Source organism: Enhydra lutris, unplaced genomic scaffold (genome assembly GCF_002288905.1).
Source record: "Enhydra lutris kenyoni isolate GAN:26980312 unplaced genomic scaffold, ASM228890v2 scaffoldscaffold1, whole genome shotgun sequence".
Lineage (NCBI taxonomy): Eukaryota > Metazoa > Chordata > Mammalia > Carnivora > Mustelidae > Enhydra > Enhydra lutris.
Window position 1 is genome coordinate 36,954,079 of NW_019154085.1, and position 21,249 is coordinate 36,975,327.

General features: G+C 39.7%; 1 protein-coding gene across 1 annotated transcript in view; it reads right to left on the bottom strand.

Annotated features, from left to right (window-relative positions):
• LOC111144481 (SPHK1 interactor, AKAP domain containing) overlaps window positions 1-21,249 on the bottom strand; it is a 167,121-nt gene that overhangs the window by 20,801 nt on the left and 125,071 nt on the right. Inside the window, exons 6-7 of the mRNA XM_022498784.1 lie at window positions 12,368-12,623; window positions 7,260-11,040 (exon numbers count right to left, since the gene is read on the bottom strand). Coding sequence (XP_022354492.1) covers window positions 7,260-11,040; window positions 12,368-12,623 — 4,037 coding nt within the window. The remainder of the gene's footprint in view (window positions 1-7,259; window positions 11,041-12,367; window positions 12,624-21,249) is intronic.

Consider the following 21,249-nt stretch of genomic DNA (forward strand, 5'->3'; position numbering starts at 1 on the left):
GAGGAAATCTTGGTTGTTTCCAAGTTATGTCAATTATGAGTAAAGCTGCTATAAAATCCTGTGGGCTGATGTTTCATGTAGACATAGATTTTCCACTCATTTTGATAAATACCTAAGGGGATGACTTTTGGATCATATGATAAGTGCATGCTTATTTTTGTAAGAAGCTGCCAAACTGTCTTTCAAAGTGGTTTGCCATCCCTGCATTCCTACCAGCAATAAATATGAATTCCTATTGTTCCACATTTTTCTCAGCATCTTGTGTTGCCAATATATATTTTTTAAATTATTTTGGCCGTTCTAGTAGGTGTGTAGTGGCATCTCTTGGTTGTTTCAATTTGAAATTGCCTAAAAACATGTGATATTGAGCATCTTTTCATGTGCTTGTCTTCTGTATATCTTCTTTGATGAGGTGTCTGTTGAAGCCTTTTGCCCACTTTTAAAGTCAGGTTGTTTGTTTTCTTATTATGGAGTATTTTTAAGAGTTCTTTATATATTTTGGAAAATAGTCCTATATCAGATATATTTTGGGGAGTATTTTATCCCAGTCTTCAGCTTGTCTTCTGGTCTGGTTGACAACTGTCTCTCAGGGAGCAACAGTTTTTAATTTTAGTAAAGTCCAGTTTATCAATTATGTTTCTCATGAATCATGTCTTTGATATTTTATCTAAAAGGTCATTGCCAAACCCAAGGTCACCTGAATGTTCTCATATGTCATCTCCTAGGGTTTTATAGTTTTATCAAATTTTACACTTAGATATAGAATCCATTTTGAGTTAATTTTTTGAAGACCGTTAAGTTTTGTTTCTAGACTTATTTTTTGGCTTGTGAGTATCAAGCTGTTCCACCAGTATTTCTTGAAAAGACTATCCTTTTTCCATTGTATTGCCTTCGATTCTTTACCAAAAATCAATTAACTATATTTGTGTGGATCTAGTTCTGGGATTTCTATTCTGTTCCATTGACCCATTCATCATTCTTTTGCCAATGTCACACTGTCTTGATAACTGTAGCTTTATAGTAACTGTTGAAGACAGGTAGTGGCAGTCTGACTTTGTTCTTCTTTAATATTGTCCTGGCTATTCTCCTTTAATAGTTTTTCATAAACTTTGGGATCATTTTATTCATATCCACAAAACTCACAAGCTGGAGTTTTGATGGGATTGCACTAAATTTATAAATCAAGTTAGGAAAAACTGACATCTTGACAATATTGAGTCTTCTTATCTTTGATAGCTTTTTTTTTTTTTTGTAAGTGAAGACTACTGAGTTGGCAGTTTTTTCCTTCTGCACAGGAAAGGTGTCATTCTTCATCCTTTAACTTTCATTTTTTTTCTGATGAGAAACCTGAAATCTTTATTATGTTCCTCAGTGTGTAACTTGTTTTTTCCTCTGAGCTGCTTTTAGGACTATTTCTTTGTCTTTGGTTTATAATAATTTGATTATGATGTGCCTTGATGTGGTTTTCTTTTTGTTTATCTTGCTTAGGATTCACTGTAATTCATGATTTGTGAGTTTATAATTTTCACCAAATTATATATTCATGTGTACCTTCAAATATTGGAGCACATTTGTAATAACCATTTAAAGTCTTTGCTAATTTCATCATCTTTCTACTTCCTGAATATATTTATATTGGCTGATTATCCTATTGGTTATGAGTGACATTTTTCTGCTTTGTTTTTTTTTATTTCAAATTTTAACACTTTTTTTTATTAGTTTCAGAAGTAGAATTTAACGATTCATCAGTTGCCTATAACACCCAGTGCTCATTATATCAGGTGCCCTCCTTAATGCCCATCCCTAGTTATCTCTTCCCCTCACCCACCTCCCTTTTAGCAACCCTCAGTTTGTTTCCTAGAGTTCAGGATCTTTTATGGTATATGTGAAACATTTTTTAATTGGATCTTATGTTGTAAATTTATGCTGGATTTTGCTGTATTTCTTTAAAGTGTGTTAGACTCACTCTAGATTAAACTAGAGTTTCAGTTCAGTTTGATCTTTTCAATGCTTATTTTCAAGTTTTTTTTAGAGCAAGTTTAGATTAGCTTTTATTTTTTAAGGGTAATTTAGCCTTAAATCTATAATGTGATGCACTCTTAGGGTCTCTGATAAATGTTACATGAGTTTCACATGGATTCTCTACTCTGGTTGGAAATAAACTTCTCCAGGTCCCCTGTGAACCTGTGGAATTCTTCAGCGTACAGCTCTTTGGCTTCATGGGGTTTCATCTATATATGCACGGTTTAACATTCAGCAACAGGCTCAGGGGGATCCCTCTGTAGGCTACTGGAGTTCTTTCTCTGTGTAGCACCCCCTAATCTCTGACTTCTTAACTGAAAGTGCCTGCTGAGCTCTGCTTAGGTTTGTTCACTTTGCACTATTGCCTGAAAAGAATTTAGGCAGAGCTTTTGGGCAATTATCAGGGTCACCATGTCTGTTTCCCTCTTTCAAAGGGCTTCTTGTTGTACAAAGTCTGACAACAATTGTTTCATATATATTCCCCATTTTTCTGGTTGTTTACAGAAGCAGAGTAAACTTAGCTTTAGTTATTCCATCATGAATGGAAACAAAGTTCCTTACACATTTATCTTTTTCTATAGTTCTCTCTGCAAGTATGCCATTAAAGCCTTATTTCAATGGTTTTATTTCTTAGTAATTATTTTTTATAATAGACATTTTAATTTCAGTGATTATATTTATCATCTCTTGTAGTATTTAACTAATTTTTAAGCCTGCCTCATTCTATTTTAATTGTAGTTTATTCTTTGTTCCTAGTTTATATACCTTATTTTAAAAAATATTTGAAAAATATTTATTTTATATTCTGTATCTAATAATTCATATATCTGAAATCCTTATTAGGGCTAATCCTACTATTTGGTATTTGTACTGAGTCTTGCTCACAGTGCTTTGATTCCTTGTGTATCTTGTGATTTGAGGTTCTGACCGCTTATTTGATAAAGCTTTATCTATTGAAAGCTTTTGAGACTTGGGCTTAAATACCCAGAGATTTATTGTTGTCTCTGCCAAGATCTCACAGTGTTGTTAACCTGAAATTGCTTTATTAATTTACCAACTTGGGGTTTTCTGGACCACACAGATGGTGTAAATTAAAACCTCACATATACATTAGGGAAGCTGTGGTATAAATTCTTGGAGGAATTTCCCCCTTCTATCTAGAGCCGTAACCCCAAAAGATAACTGTTCTTATCAACTCCTTTTCTGGTGAGTGAACCTTTTTACTGTTTGTACTTTTTTCTGAGGGCATAACACTTCAAGAATTGGAGGTTGGTGTCATTTCTAAGTCTTCACCATTCATGGACCCACAGTCTTATTTCCCACTTTTCACTAGCTTTTAGAAAGTGAACTTGTAGGTTAGGGAGACTGGAAAGTCCTCAAGAGCAAGTGCAGAATTACTACTTTTGTTTACTACTTTCATTTCTATATCCTTCATCTTCTGCCTCCAAGATTTTCATTATCATTATTTATTTAATACTGTTAAGGCAGCTCTGTATTCAAAAGGGATATTTACAATATTTAATGTGGGATTTCTAGGTGATCTGTGGTGGGAGGATTTTTTTAGGCTAGATAGAACACCAGTACTGTTTGAAACACAAATGTACATCTTCCACTTCAATTCCTTTTTTTTTTTAAGATTTTATTTATTTATTTGACAGACAGAGATCACAAGTAGGCAGAGAGATGGGCAGAAAGAGAGGGGAAAGCAGGCACCCCACTGAGCAGAGAGCCCAACTCGGGGCTCGATCCCAGGACCCTGGGATCATGACCTGAGCCCAAAACAGAGGCTTAACCGACTGAGCCACCCAGGCGCCCCTTCCACTTCAATTCTTTACATGGTTGGCACACTCTCTTGTCCTAGGTCTCATCCAAATGCCCACATTCTATCTTAAGTAACTGCATTCCCCAACCAGTTGCTCTGCATCACATTATTCCTTTTATTTTCCTCTCCTAACACACTGTAATAATCTCTTCCCAAAGGGTCTTCCCATGCATATTGTCTTGTCTCCCACTGGGTGTGTAGGAGCTATGACAGCAGGTACTAAATCCCTCTTCTCTACTGTTTATTTAGCCCCAAGGGCAGTGTGTATCACAGGATGGACGTGCAAATATTTGTTGGATGAATAATTGTTTTCTTGAAGCAAATAGAAATCAAAACACAACATAAAATACACTTTAAAAAACCAGATTATGCCAATGAGGACAACATACGAATGCTCAGAATTCTCAGCTTGGTGTTTATAACTTGTGATATCAAATTGTCAAAAAGTTATATAATTGCTCTTCAATAATCTCAGAGAGGGCAGCTGAGTTAAAAACATATTATTGCCTACCAATAGGATACTCTTTTTTCCAGAAATCAAGAATTGGGCTATCCTAAATCATTTACCTTCTTTATAATTGAGGGGTTATTCAGATATCTGGACAAATGTGGCAGCTTCAAATACAATAGCTATTTCCATTTGAACATGGCTTCCATAATGAATTCTGAAATTGTTATTCTTTTTTCAAATAAAAGAAAATTAAGAAAGTGATTTTATTTCAGTATGTTGGGTTTTTATGAAGTTTTTGACAAAATTGTGAAAATGTCCTTCAAAGAGTAGCCTAGAAATATCTTCAGGACATGACATCTCCCTATGGCCAAACAGAATCAAGAGTGTCTGTGTAACTTCCTTCCATGTGTAAGTAGTCAGGAACTATTTCACAGAGTACTGAGTACTGTATTTTGACATACCAAATCCCCAATAACAACCTTGAGCTTAGAAAACGTGATCTAAATATAACTAATTCCCTCCTTGTAAATCTTAGTACTTACGTTTTAATAAAATTTTCACACTGTTCATAACAGGTTTCTCTTGGGAAAAAACATCTCTTAAAACAAAGGCAATCATATACCCTAACTCTGAACAACAACAACAACCATAAAGTAAACATTTATTGAATACTTCTAATGGATGAGGCTCTGAGTTAAAAGCTTTATCCCTATCGGCGAGTAAACTGACATAGAGAGATTAGGGAACTTGCTCAAGGTTAGTTAGTGGCATTCAATAATTCCATATACTGCTTCACAAAGAAAAATATATTCAATGTTATGTTTTGGAAACAGAGTCAGCTCTTGAATTTCTAAGACTGATGATTCTGTATTCTTTTTTCTTTGGTTGTTGGAAAACCGCATCAGAAGTCTATATTATGAGTAGAAAGAATATGTGTTTGGGTCCTTATATGGAATATGAATCTAAATCAGTGGGAGGCTTCATTTATGCACATTTCCTCAATTTTTTGGAAGTGTCTAGGTTGTATATATTTTAAGCATAATATTAGTGACATTCCACTCAAAATTGCATAATGAATATTATTTCATTTCAGAGGCAATCAGTATTTGATTTGAGCCTGTAGCCATGAATCTTGTTGAACTACTTGTTCAAAATGCTCCCTAACAAGGTAACTTTCTTTGGCTAAATATCTTGGCTGGTTTATGATGACATTGAAGAAGATGCTATGTCAGACACCTGGAATCTAAAATAAAACTTTTCCAGGGTGCCTGGGTGGCTCAGTGGGATAAAGCCTCTGCTTTCAGCTCAGGTCATGGTCCCGGGGTCCTGGGATCGAGCCCCACGTCGGACTTTCTGCTGAGCAGGGAGCCTGCTTCCCCCCCTTCTCTCTCTGCCTGCCTCTCTGCCTACTTGTGATCTCTCTCTGTCAAATAAATAAATAAAATCTTTAAAATAAAACTTTTCCATTTTCATATATCTCACATTTGGTTATTTTGTTTCTTCAACTCTGATCACTTTAAAAAACTTGTTTCTGGAGTTTCTCTACTTCCTGGAGGTGGTGAGTACTAAAGTGAGGTATGGTACTTCTGTAAGACTTTGATAAGTATTGTCTAAAGCTGGAGAATTACTGAACGTGTTTTGGTCAGCTTGGCCTGTATTTCATTTTTTTAAACTTTATGTTCTTTTGCTTGTAAGTTTTCTAGTCCCCTCCCCCTCGAATTCTTCCAAGATTTAAGTCAATTGGAAAGTTCTCAGTACTAAGTGGCTAAGAAAGAAATACTCACATGCACCTGGACCACCACCACCACCCATACCTTGTAATGATGCCCTATAGTGATAGGGAGCACCCATCTGCTTCCCTGGTAGGGTGGGGAAGTATTAAGGATTTTCTAGAACAGTTGAAATTTGATAAAGACTGTGTTCACCTAGTTTATTGCACCTAAATAATGGGTTCTTTGTACAATAGACATATGTCCCTGAAAAGACTACATAGGCTATTTCTCCAACTTATGTTTTCCAATGGTAGTAGCTTAATTTCTGTTTTTTTTTCTGTCTTATGAAGCTAGAGACAAAAAAAAGTATAAAACAAATAAGCATGGAGATGAAAAGTATAGCATAGGGATTATAGTCAGTAATACTATAATAATGTATGGTGACCGATGGATGACTACATTAGCACTGAGTAACATATAGTAGAACTGTTCAATCACTGTGCTGTACACTTGAAACTAATATAGTATGTCAACTAAACTTCAATAATAAATTTTTAAATGGTACAATGGTCTCATATTTAAGAATATTATGAATGTCTACAGAAAAGGGGAGATGTAAAAGGATGGACTCTTCCTTAAGCACCTGGAATGAAATAATTTCTTTGTCTCAGATTCAGAATGAATTGTCACCTACACTACAATTTTCTGGAAAGGAACTATTGAAATAGCAAAATTCTAATTTTACTTTGTAACACTGCCATGATTGGACCAAGCGTCTAAAGGTCCAGCATTTGTGGGGCATGGTGTCCTTGCAAAGATTTTTAGAACAAAACAAAACAGAAAAACTTAACAGATGATAGAGAAAAATGATACCAAAGTATTTAATGTCACATTCCAATATTAAAATTAAAATTTAGGGTTTTTTTCAAATTAGTTGATGTAATTTTCCTTTTTGCTTGAAAATTTTCAAGACTTAATTTTAAGAGGTAACATAGTATGGGATATTAATTTTCATGGAGAAAATAAAACTCTATTTCCTCCATTATATAGATGAACACAATTTGTTTAAGAAATTTTAAAAAATTACTTCCAACTTTCTATTGTAAATGTCTATTAACCCATGAATGTCATTTATTGTCTCAGGATTTCAGTTCTTGCATCAGTGAAGCCCCTAGGATTTAGAATAAATACTAATTAAGAGGCAAACTCCAGTCCCAAACACCCTATCTAGTCTAAGGGGTCATTCACTCACCTGGGGTTTTGGCAGGCACTCCCGGTAGTGTCTCCTCCCTTCATCACATCTGGGACATTTTCATCTTTCAAATGCTCCTCTGCTTCTTGTAGGGGCCTGGTTTCAGAGGGGGAATGTTCAGTTTCTCCAACACACTCTTCTCTCTGATCCGTTTCGATGTGAATTAAAGGCACTTCTCTTGAGCAAAGTGACCTCCTGGTGCGGTTTACAGGCATCGTCCCATAGCACGAAGAAGTTTCCTTTTTAAAAGAATCTAAACTGTTGTGGTTTGTAAGAGGAGCAGCTTTGCTCTGAGACAACACTGAGGGCTGTTTGCTTTCAGTAACGGAGCCTTTCCTTTGGTTATCAATGGGCTCCTGAACAAGAAGACTTGGCCCACTTTGCACTCTGCTTGAAGCTGGTCTGTTTGCACATTTCTCCACTTGCATGGGAGAGCCACCAGAGGCAGGATCAACCTCAGCTGCCTTGGCATCATCCACTATAATTTTGTTCTTCTGCATGAGGGCTTTGATTGAGTTTGCCCACGTCTCGTGAATTAACATGTTGGTGATCTGGTCCGTTCCACCTCTCCAATACAAGCAAGAGTCAGATTTGCAGAGACCTGAGGAGGAAGCGCTACTGACTGGATGTACACTTAGGAAATCTTGCTGGCTGTTTTGAGCGAAGCCATCTAAAGAGTTGGCTTTGATGGGTGCATTCACTGTCAGCCTGGCCCCCAGGGATCTGCTATCTGGCATGGACGACTGTCTGTAACACAATGGGGATCGCAGAGAAGGTGACAGTAAGCCAACGGTCCAATCCTGGCTGCTTCGTCTGGAGGAGGTGCTGTCCCTGCTTTCTCTTTCAATGTCCCTCAGCATGTACCTATAAAACTCCTCCGTTATGCTCTCGGTGCTGGACTGCTTAGAGGGACAGCTTGGCCTCACACTGAGATGGTCATTTTTACGGCATGCCTGTTGCATGGCCGAGTTCAGGATGCTGCTGGCGTTCTTGCCCGCATAGTAATCCAGCAGTAACTCAAACCCTCTTCCTTCATTTTCCATCTGGTTTACCATGAACCTGGAAAACTCCTCAGTGATGCTCTCACAGCTGGACTGCTTGGAGACAGAGCTGGCCCTGCTAACTGGCTGACTTAGGGTACTCATTAAACCCAGGCTGTTTACATAAGCCTGGGTGTTCGAGTCCTCCTCTGGGATGCTTTCACAGCTGGAGGCCTTCGGCCGGTTCCACCTGTCTCCACTGAGTAACCGGTTCCGGGGATGGCTCTGGGCTTGCCAGACGCCGTCCACCATGGAGAACTCTGTTAGGTTCATGATCTTGGCTGCCACTTCGTTTGCAAAAATACTGACAGAATCCGGGACGTCCTCAAGGTTCATTGACTCATCCATGACCCTGTTCATCAGCTTCTCCTTAAGCTCCGGGTGCTCATCGGTTTTCCTCTTGATCTCGCTGAGTCTTGGTGGCTTGTGCTTCCTCACTGCGGCCCCACTGGTCTGGCTTTCCTTCTTCCTCTTCAAGGACCGGCAGGATACGTTCGGGGAAACCGGAAACTCATTCCCTCTCTTCCACGCACAGAACCAGGGTTGTTTTCCATTTGAGTTGTCAAGGCAAATTGCTGCGATTTCAGTTGCCATGGAGACAATCATCTCTGCTAATTCTTCCGCGAAGTCTGTAATGCAGTATATATCTGCATGTTTTGCCTGTAGCACAGGTTGAGCAGGAAGCAGCAAGTCATTCCCTGACAATGACAAGTTCACTTGAATTTCATTGTTTAGAGGGGAGGCACAATTATACTTCTCCTGGGCGTTTGCACTGGTGCTGTCCTCTGCATCCTGGGAACCTCTGCTGCCCTTGCCCACTGCCAGTGTCCACTCTCCCTCCGAAGCGGCTCCGTACTCATTCTCACTGTACCTGCGCATCTGATGAGGGTCGTGTGGATCTTCTCCTGCCATTGCTTTTTGATATATTTCTCTGGGGGGTGTTTTAGCAGTTGAAGAATGAGGCTCTCTGGGTCTACAGGGCCACTGAGATTGCAGCATGGGGTTCTGGAAGAGGCCTGGCTTCACTGGGCCCTTGCTATCTTGCTTTGGACACACATCATCTGCAAGATCATTGATCACAAGACTAGCGCTGCGTGGATTGCTAAGTGGATAGCTGCTGGAATACTCAATGGCTTTGGTCCAGGCTAGACTGCCAGCCTGGTCAGGTGGCCGGTAGCCTAATTCTGCTTCCGTACAGCTGATGGCCTCATTAGCGAGGACAGCGGGGCATTCCCCAAGCTGTACAAAATGACTCATCTTCTTGAATGTAAAGCATATCACACGGAAGAGCAGCTGACTGGCACTTTCCATCAAGGTGTCGAGGGTTTCAGGTGAATGCCTGCTGTCATTGTGATCAAGTATTTTGTTTTTCTGGTGAGCTTCATCAATGGAATGCTTCAGGATAACACTGGACAGGGTCTGTGCCAGATCATCCCTGAGGACATTTTCTGAGCTGACATTTTCAAAGACCTGAGGCTTTGAAGCAGTTTCTATGATTCTCTTGCTCATGGATTCCATGAGGTCTCCAACGCTGCTGCAGGGACCAGGCCTTGTTAAAACCAGAGCAGCCTCCTTGAGCAATGCCCAAGCTATGGCCTCATTTCCCAGCTCCAGGCTCCCCGCTGTCGCCAGACTGCAGAGCGGGGGGACGGCTGTACAGGCCTCAGCTGCACACGAGAGGCCACTCGGAGCCTTCGCCTCTCCTGTTTCACCCAGGCCACACACAGCAACGGCACTCGCCACCTGAGTCATGCCACACAGAGCAGATGGAAAGGAGTATTCACTGATGGAAGGCTCCTTGAGTACCTGGGATATTTGAGCTTGCAGTGGTTCATGGCCTCCCACTGAAGGGGTCGAAACCAAAGATTCTTGCTCCATTTTGAGCCTTTCTGTGGCCTGAGGACTGGAAATGGTTCCAATCACAGTGGCCGCGCAAGCCAGTGCAACTTCTAGAGCACTCTGAGGGTGTCTGCTGGAGTTCTCTCCAGAGAGGACACCTGAGGTTTCAACGGAGACCTCCACCTCAGACCATGAGGGGATGCCTGCCTCAGGGGCAGCATCACTGCCATCTGGACTCTGAACAATGACAATTTTGGGGAGCTTGTTCCATGACTGAGGGACCACCATACCTTTTGTGGAACAGCCACTGGGTAGCAGAGCATTTCCGACAGAAACACTGACTGTGGAATCTTGGGGAGGTGTAGGCTGAGACTGGGACAACCGAATAAATGCATCTTGCAGCACGGATTCTGCTAAATTTGTAGCATACTCGCCAGTAGTGGCTTCTCCGTCCTGTTTGGGAGGAAAGGAGTTTGTGCCATCTTCACAGTCCCTTGGATCCAAGCTGTTGTCATGCTTAGTGAGGGTGCTATATATGGGAGGCCCACCGTTCTTAACCATCCTGGAGAAGTAAGCATCCCCAGGAATATATGGTGCCTGTGATTTTTCCACATGACCTTTAACATTTTCTAAATAATAATAATTTGTGGCTAGGCTCTTATTCTGCACAGCTTCACCTTTCCATTCCAATGGCTTGGGTGATGCACCAAGACTCTGCAAAAGGGTGTCTTCTACTTTTTCCACCGATCCTTCTGCCTTCGTCATCGGATGGTATTTGCCAATATATTTGTCTTCCAGAGCATAAAACAACTTTTCCTTGTTGTTATTCCATTCCTGCAGAGTGGCTTCCTTTGGTCTTTTACTTTCCAAAACATTAGCTGAGACATTTATATTCTCATAACCTATTGAAGACAAAATGAGGGCCCACCATTACTTTTTGGATAGCAGGATCTCATGAGATTACTTTTTAAAAATGCCTTATTTTTTTCAAGAAAAGTAACAATTACTTTTTTAAAATGCCTTATAGCACTAGGGGTGGTTCCCCGCCCCCCAAATAAACAGAATTTAGAAAAACAAATGAATCCGAAAATGTTTTTGAATTTCATTATAGAACCACACTCAACAAAATGTCTTTCGATGTGAGATATAAATGTCCGCACTAGAGTGGGAGAAGATGGCAGTGGGAGCTGAGTGCCGATCCTTTCTTTCTTTCTTTAAAGATTTTTATTTATTTATTTGAGAGAGAGAGAGAGAGAGAGAGAGCAGAGGGAGAAAGAGCACGAGGGGGGTGAAGGAGGGGCAGAGGGAAAGGGACAAGCCGACCGATTTGGGGGCTTGATTTCAGGACCCTGAGATCATGGCCTGAGCTGGAGGCAGACGCTTAACTGACTGAGCCACCCAGATGCCCTTAATTATGTTTCCCCATGGCTCCATGGGAAAAGTAACCCAGACAGTTGCATCTCAGAGCTTCCCAGTACACATGGAAGGAGGAGGGAGAATGTTTACAGCAACCTCCACAGTAAGCTTTGCTGCAAAAATTTGCTCTGAAGTTTGGGTAGGACTTGTCCCAGGGACTGACAACAGCATCGACAGGATCCCTTCCTCTGTGGCTAAGAGTGGGGAAGAAGAACACATCGTTCACTGAGCTCTTTGAATCTGTCATTCAAAACTGAATAAAGGCTAAGGGCTAAGTACTCTCCTGCCTTATTTCCTTCTGTCCTTACCATAAATAACAGGTAAATATTATAAATACATATATAGCTGAATAGAGTAAGTGTTAAGCAGTGCTAAGAGGCACTATTATACTCCGAAATACTGGATAAAGAAACTGGGGCTCAGAAGGACTAGGTAACCAAACCAGGCTTCCCAGCCTCTAAGAGGCAGTGCAAGAATTAGGCCAGTTTAAGTTGGCATCAGCTAATGGTAGCTTTATGGAAGTCTCAGGGAAGATAACTTTCCTCCCTGTGATAGTCTTAGTCTCTTGGCAGGCAGGAGGATGTCCTTCAGCATCCCCAAGGCATCTTTAGGGAAATGGAGCCATCCAACCATTGGGTCCAAGTGCTTGAGTCGGCAGCTCACTCATGGTCTGTTATCCTCCTGTCCTCCTTAAACTCTGTAAGTGAAGATTATGGTGTGTCAGCCAAACCGACATGGCCTGAAACTTTCCTGAAATTCCAGTCATTTTTAGAGGGTGACTAATGCGCATTTGTTTCATGGGGCAGTTCTCACCGCTCCTGTAGTCTTCCACCTCGTTTTCCTCCTCCAAGTGCTCAGAGGCGGTGAGAAAGTCCTCCTCGATTGAAGACAGGGAGCAGTTGGTGTCATCCTCCACTTTTAAGATACTTGTTTCCAGAAGGAGCTGGCGCTCCTGCACCAGTTCCAGACCGATCAAAAATTTGTTGATTTCAAAGATGATGCAGTTGGTACTGTTTGCCCTGTTCCCTCTTGCACACTGGACCAAGCAGATATCTGGCAGCCAAGGGCACTGAATGTAGAGAGGAAAAAACGTATTTATTGAAAGAGAGAATAAAAAACTATCAGTTCTGACCTTTCTTCTTCCACCAGTCTTTCTTGTTACAAGGAATGGGGGACATTTAAAATACTTGGAATATCTTCTGGGCTTCGATGGATGCATTGCTTGAAAAAAATTCAAGTGCTATTCAAAATAAATAGCATAAATAAATAGGAAAATAAAGCACACAAGGTACCCAGGAGAAAGTCTGACTTCGGGAAACTACACCAGTTGCATCACATATTTTTGTTGTCTCCTGCCAAAGCAAAAGTGGCACCGGGCAAAGTTAAACAGGTTAAGGAAGATTTTCTTCAAAGCTCTTAAATTAGGAAAAAGGACCAGAACTGAGCTGGATCACAACTCCACTGAAACAAAAGGCCCACGGGCTTTTTAAGAGCTGGTGTCATGTATGGGGAGATGGACAAGAGAAGGGAGTTGAGGGAATTTGGAAGGAGAGATGAACCATGAGAGACTATGGACTCTGAAAAACAACCTGAGGGTTTTGAAGGGGTGGGGGGTGGGAGGTTGGGGGAGCCAGGTGGTGGGTATTAAGGAGGGCACGTATTGCATGGAGCACTGGGTGTGGTGCATAAACAATGAATTCTGTTACACTGAAAAGAAATAAAAAAAAAATAATGGATACAAGATGTTGGTGTTACAGAACTTCAAAAAAACAGAATTTCTTAGAAATTACATAAAAATTTTTCTAGTTGACTTAGTTAATACAAATCTTTCTTTATGTCAGAATGTTGGAACAAAAACCTCAAAGTTATCGAATCCCAACATAGTAAAGTCTGTATATTTGTAAAATGGTTTTGTGGTCTCTCTCTACCACTATATTGGAAACCTTAAAAAGCACAAGTGTTTGTTTTTGCCCTGACCTATTCTGTGACTTTCATTCTGTATATTAGATTTTTTTTTAATGCCTTTGTTTCCTCAACTACACAATAAAAGTTAACCTGTCAAAAAAAAAAAAAAAAAAGAGCTGGTGTCAGACAGCTGCAGGCCATCTGGACTTGCTGATTGGCTTATCTGCATGGGAGGAAGTGGTTTTGGAACTTGGAGTCAGGCTCCTGCTGACCTTAGGCTCCCATCCTTCCACAGAGAAAGGGACATTACCTTCTTTGATGATCTTACTTCAGAGATGGTTCTCAGGTCTTTGAAAAAGACACTCCTAGGGCGCCTGGGTGGCTCAGTGGTTTGAGCTTCTGCTTTGGGCTCAGGTCATGATCCCAGGGTCTTGGGATCGAGCTCCCCCGGGGGTGTCTGCTCAGCAGGGAGCGTGCTTCCCCACCTCTCTCTGCCTGCCTCTCTGCCTACTTGTGATCTCTGTCTGTCAAATAAATAAATAAAATCTTAAAAAAAAAAAAAGAATCAACACTTAAAAAAACAAAAAAAGAAAAAGAAAAGAAAAAAGAAAAAGACACTCCTGGCCTATAAACCTGGGATGAGGCTTTTCAAATGGTTTACATCTCAAAGGGGCAAAGATTCCTAACCATGTTTTCTAGAGTAAATGTTCTGAGAAAAGGGGGTGTCAGTGCTTCCAGTCTAGGAGAAGACAGCCGGAAGTCTAGTCAAGCTGAGGGGAATGTTAAGGCTGTCTTGGTCACCAAGATCCTTTTCTGCCTTGGTGATGTTCAGAAAAGTCTGTGTCCGTATTTCAGTGTTTCTATTAACTACAGTTAGAATTTATAATGTGTGTTGCTCATCTGAAGAAGCAGACACAATGAAGTATAAAGAAATTCACTGGAAGAGCACTGATTATCTTGAAAAGGCCAGCATATGAAGAAAGCAGTGATGAGGAGGCTTAAATTATTGGATGGTGTCCCTGTGAGACCTATTAATTTTCTTCTGTTCTAGGGCGACAGACTATATCCTTTTTTTTTTTTTAAGATTTTATTTATTTATTTGACAGACAGAGATCACAAGTAGGCAGAGAAGCAGGCAGAGAGAGAGGAGGAAGCAGGCTCCCTGCTGATCAGAAAGCCTGATGCGGGCTCTATCCCAGGACCCTGGGATCTTGACCTGAGCCGAAGGCAGAGTCTTTAACCCAGTGAGCCACCCAGGCACCCTGACAGACCATATACTTATTCTCCACTACACACTTTTTGCTATCCATATTGTTGTTCATTAGAATAGCAAAAAATTTCAATTGCTCCTGCACAGAAGACTAGTAAATTACAAACATATCTGTGCATTGGGATTTTTATTTTTATTTTTATGCTGATTCACAGTAATTTTTTTTAAGGTTTTTTGAGACAACAAGGTCCAGTATTTTTTTTTAAAGATTTTGTTTATTTATTTGACAGACAGAGATCACAAGTAGGCAGAGAGATAGGCAGAGAGAGAGAGAGAGAGAGAGGGAAGCAGGCTCCCCGCTGAGCAGAGAGCCCGATGCGGGGCTCGATCCCAGGACTCTGAGATCATGACCTGAGCCGAAGGTTGAGGCTTTAACCCACTGAGCTACCCAGGCTCCCCGATTCACAGTAATTTTTAACAGAAAATTCTTTGAATGGAAATGGGAGTTAGTGGTGAGGAGAAACCTAAATAAATTTATATCAAGGTGGAATTTGAAATGTTTGGAGGAAGTAGTTTATGTATAAATGTGTGTCTTATAAAAAGGATTATTTAAATCATATGCTTATCTGCAGTTAGAGTTCACTGGGTCTAATCCTAGTTAGCTTGCCAGTTTGGAATCCTTGAGTCTGAATACGTGTGTGTGTAAGGGGTAAGTATGTGTACATTCAGAGAAATACAGACACATAGACATCCATATTGTATGTCTGAAAGTAGTATACCTTTTTCTTATATAAATATCATTTATTAATCTTTTGGGTTGAATATTATAATTAGAGTAATTATAAAATGTAAAATCCAGTCATTCCAGTCATTCTCTAAGGGGTCCAGGGGGCTCAGAAATAGAATTGACCCATGTGATTATGTAATTAGGTCTGTTTTTCAAAGAAGGGGTTCATAACCTTACTTTCCAAAGTATAGGTTGTAGACTAGCAGCCTTGGCATCGCTTGGCAGCTGGTTAGAAATCTACAATCTCGGGAGCCACCTCAGATCCAGTAAATCAGAATTTGCGTTCTCAAGAAAAATCTTTTGGTGATTCCTACATGTATAAATATTTGAGAACCACTGGTCTGTAGCTTTTATGAAATTCACAAAGGGTATGAGATCCCCCACAATGATGAGGAACTACTGCTGTAGAGTAACAGTGGCTGGCTTGATTAATTTTATTTCTACTGAATTCAGAGATACTAAACTAACCTGAAATTTACAAGATACTTTTTGGGTGTCTATTATATGCAAGGTATGCTGGGAGATCCAAACATAAATTGATGGGGGGTGGGGACCGGAAGATGGGGCACAAAATACTGTCAGTGGACAGGCATGAATACCAATAATTATAAAGTGGAACCAAATGAAGTTACTATATTTATAGGTAAAAATGGTTCCATATTGGCCATTTCATACCATTTAGATTAAATATATATAACATAAGTTTTATATATTGTGGCAGGAATCAAAAGAGGTATTAGTACATCAACATGAATTGTTAAGTAATACCTCAAAATAAACTTAGAGAAAGGATTGTAGTACATGTGCAATGTTCTATGGCTATTGCATTCATAGACAGAAAATATATTTTCTTAACTCTCTTCTTGAAAGTAAACATCCTAGGAGTCTTAGGTAAATGAGGGCCAAACGATATGCATCCTATAAAATAATGGCAGGTATAATTATATAATGTTTATTGTCATCTATTAGGTGCTTTGACTATCCTATTACCTTTAATATAAACATTATTTCTGTGAGGTTGGTGGTGCCATTACTCTTTTACGGAGGAGACATCAGGCACAAAAAGGCTAACTGATCCTTTCAAGACTACACAAATATAAAGTGGAAGAGCCAGCATTGCAATCTAGGCCTGTTGGACTCCAATTTCTGTGTTCCTTCCAATTTACCCCATGGCTTCCTGGTCTAATCAATGTGCAATTTGGAAAGGAGAGTGGTTTGCACCTGGACCTCCTTGAACTCATGCATGCCCGGGAGTAGATCTTATTATTACACATAATATGCATCTCAGAAAAAATTTTCCTCTGTAGAAAAGTAATTAATCTTATTTGCATTTTCCACTTAATATTTTACTTGACTATTGGCTCTTGTCATGACGATTTTTCTTAAGATATTTTAGAGACTTATCCTAAGGCTCTATAAAGGATGGTTGGAGGAAGGAAAATGTAACTGTCATGCCAACTTCTCATTTAATGCTCACTGGTATATATTCATTAGTCGAGAGAGAGAGAGAGAGAGAGAGAGAGAGAGAGCATGGCAGGAGACGAACAGAGGAAGAGAGAGAGAGAGAATCCTAAGCAGGCTTCATACTCAGCACAGAGCTGGACGCAGGGCTTGATCTCACAACCCTGAGACATCATGACCTGAGCTGAAATCAAGTGTGGGACCCTTAACCAACTGAGTCACCCAGGCACCCCTCTATTCATTAGTCTTTTGCAACACGTAAGTATGGATAGTTGTGCATGAGTTTATATAAATTTAATAATATCCATAATAAATAAGGTCAAAGAGAATGTCAGACTATGTAAGCTGCTCCCTAAAAGCAAGATGTCCAGCTTATTTACCACTGTATCCTCAACACCTAGAAAAGTGATGAACACTTATAATATACAATATATTCATTCATTCAACCAATATTTACTGTTTATAATATTTACATATGAATGAATAAGGTATATTATAAGTATTTTCTTACATTTTTTCAGTTGTACAATTTAATTGTCAAGTAATGTGGGAATATAAAAGAGCAATAGGGTCATTTGTGAACTGGAAAGATGAAGGCATGAATAAATAAAGAGAAAACTGTTCATAAATAAAGAAATTCCTCTGGAGTCATGTTATCCTTGTGGCAGTATTCTATTTCTCTTCCCCAAAGGAGCCTGGTCAGATTGTTAATGGATGATTATCTTACTGTGCATAGTAGTCCACCCTGGTATCTTATTTTGATTGACTGACTGATTGATTGATTGATTTGGGATAGAAGGGGGGAAGAGCAGAGGGAGAAGGAGAGAAAAAATCTTAAGCCGGCTCCATGCCCAACGCAAAGCCCCACGTGACACTCAATCTCATGACCATGAGATCATGACCTGAGCTGAAATCGAGAGTCAGACGCTTAACAGACTGACCCACACAGGTACCCCTTATTTTGCTTTAAATAACATTTTCTTTCTACTTCGCCTTTCTTCAATTTTTTGGACATGGAAAGAAAACACTGCATTTGAATAGTCCTTGAGGTGCCTTCTTATTATTTTATTAAATCACTATGTTTAGTCTCTGAGAATGGAGAAAAGGTATTTTTTTAATCTCCTTTTTATAGAATAGGAAACTATAGTTGAGAGAAGCAAGGTAACTTGCTATCCGGAGTACTGAAAATCTTTGGGATTGCAATTTTCTGCCTCAAAGGTGCCAAGTGGCTTGTTGATTCCATTCTTCACAGAGTCACTGGGAACAATAGCTACGCCTGGGAACTGATTTAGACTCCCCCCACTTAACCCAGCTCAAGTGCCTGTGCCAATATCTCCATGACTACTTGTGGATTAACAGGTAACTAATTCTCCTGGCAGGATAGCCATGGACTGTGGTATCTAGAAAATGAGGTAGGCCTTTGGAAGACTGAGGAAGAGTGAAATGGTGTGCAGGAAGCAAGAGGGACTCAGATAGAGAAGAATAAAATGCACCCATCCAAAAAAAAAAAAAAAAAAAAAAGAAATCTGGCCATTTGCAATAACATGGATGGGAACTAGAGGCTATTATGCTAAATGAAATAAGTCAATCAGAGAAAGAAAATTATCATATGATCTCTCTGATATGAGGAATTTGAGAGGCAAGGCAAGGGGTTGTGGGGGATAGGGAGGGAAAAAATAAAACAAGATGGGATCGGGAGGGAGACAAACCATAAGATACTCTTAATCTCAGGAAACAAACTGAGGGTTGCTGGAGGGGGTAGGAGGGATGTGGCGGCTGGGTGATGGACATTGGGGAGGATATGTGTTATGGTGAGTGCTGTGAAATGTGTAAGACTGATGAATCACAGACCAGTACCCCTGAAGCAAATAATACATTATATGTTAAAAAAAGAGAGAGAGAAAGAGAGTGTGTGTACAGCTCACAGGCAATTCTGGACAGCTCTTAGGAAAATTATGCAAAATTAAGTATGTTTTTAATGGATGATATTTAATGAGCCCTGGGAATTTTGACTTTCCCTGACCCCAATTAACATCTGTGTTGCTTTTGTGACACAACATCATTCAACATTCTTCCGATTTACATCCTCTGTGTGGCACCATTTTCTGGTTTACTCACAGCCCCAGTGGTTTACACGGAGTTAATTGACCTCAAACTCTGAGGTGATCATGTGATCCAGTCTCGCCAACTGGAACACTGCAATCCTCAGGTCATAGTGATTGGTTCAGAAATGGGCACATGACACATGAGAGTCAATAAAACACAGTTAGACCTTTGCTGTAAGCCACCTGGAGGAGACATTCACTGAACACAAAGGGACAGTGCTACCTCCTGGAAATGGACTGTCTGATAGTGGATAAAGAGAGAGAAAGCTGGAAGAGGTCCCAAGGGGATCCATGTCCTGAATACACTGTTCATGTCCTGGTAATAATCTACCCACTATACTGTTTAGTTACATGAGATGGTATAATCCTTTTGTATATAATCCAGTTTTCTGTCATGTTTAATTACAAATCCTAATAGGCCTGGTGCAAAAATACTGTTAAAACTAAGATTCGAAAATTACTTTTGGTCATGATAGTTTTGTCCAATATAAAGAGAGGGCACTTAGAACCTCTTCTGTTTTCTCTTTTCAGGTGACTAATTTTTTCACTAAGAAAATGTGTTATTAGATTGACCAGGAGAAATTTTGTTCCAGTCTTTTTTTTTTTTTTTTTTTTTTAAGATTTATTTATTTATTTTAGAGAGAGAAAGAGAGCATGAGCAGGACAGGACGGGCAGAGGGAGAGGGAGAGAAAATCCTAAGCAGACTCTTCACTGAGTATGGACAGACACCGGACTTATCTCATGACACCAAGATCACCACAAGGAGATCACGGCCTGAGCTGAAACCAAGAGTTGGAAGCTTAACTGACTGCACCACCCAGGTGCCCCTTTTCTATTGTATTAAGTTGTGTGCAGATTTTTACAAAGCATCTGGACTAGATGCAAGAAATTGTGGGTGGATTTCTGAGTTTTTTGAAATTTTGAAGGACTAAAGACTAAGAGAATATTTTAAAATTTTACAGTAAAAACTAAAACCCAAGAAAGAACAACTGAAGGAAACAAACATTCATCATTTTAATCTGTAGCTATGTTATCTGTCCCTGTCAGCATGTCTTATTTGGGGATATCCACGATCTTTGATACAGTATGCCTTTAGAAATCATATTTGTTTCTGTAAGTTGACTAAATTTATAGTTGTAAAACCTTGTCTTCAAATAAAGAATGCTATAATGATTTATCTAATAACAATGAACATCAGTGCACTGAATGAGAATAACAGTATCTGATTTCCTGCTTTATTTCTAGTAATGTTCATTTCTTCTAAGAGTTTTGCTTTTTAAGGAAAACTAACTCTTTAAGGACTCACTCAATCACCTTACTCTTTCTAGGAAACTCACTTAATAGCCATAAAGTTGCTATCCTGTATTTCTTTGCCTGGCTCATTTGGTATATCCTAAGAAATAAATATAAGAAGAATGAAGAAATGCTAGGATTCTGGGAACTTATAGTATGAATTAGAATTTTGATATTGTTTATGAAACAGAAGACAAGTCTGTTTTTGATTCTCTAATAGATTTGAAGAAAACCAAGCTAACCAGTCAATGCCCACTCTGTTGGCTCTAGTTTAAGTGCAAGTTAGCATCATGTACTTGAGAAGATAATAAATGTTAGCAGTTGAGGTAAGGGAAGACATTCATTCCTGTGTCTATCAAACTCTGAGTACATATTTAAAAGAAACACATATGAAGACTGTTCTTGACTGCAAAGAGATTTTGGAGTTCTATGCTATGGGAGCTTATGTGTAGCAGTATGACGTTCATACTGACTTGTGTCAAGAGCTGACCATAAATAATTTATTACTAATGAATATTTTATTAAGAGCTGTGGGAGGCCGCAATAAGGCTTGAGACTAGGACCAAACCACGCCCTGACTTGTGCCTCCTTTAAAGTCCGAATAACCTAACAAAAGGTTTAGGACGGGAAAAGTTGAGTAGCACTGAGAAAGGGTCTGTGCTATGTGTTGTGCGCTCACCTACGTGACTTCCCACACGCTTGCTAAACAAATGAGAACAATTTGGTCGGGGTCATAAGTTCATGGCTGGTCCTTGATTCCCTAGTACAGCCCATAAATTACTTTCAGGTTTGCTGTATCAATACAGAACAATTGTACTGGCATCAGCCGTTTGGCGTCACGAGGTCTGCTTATAGTTACTTGTGAAACTTATTCTGGGATCTCGTGGTTGTTTAACTAGACACAGGTGTATTGCTTCTCCTATTGTAATATCA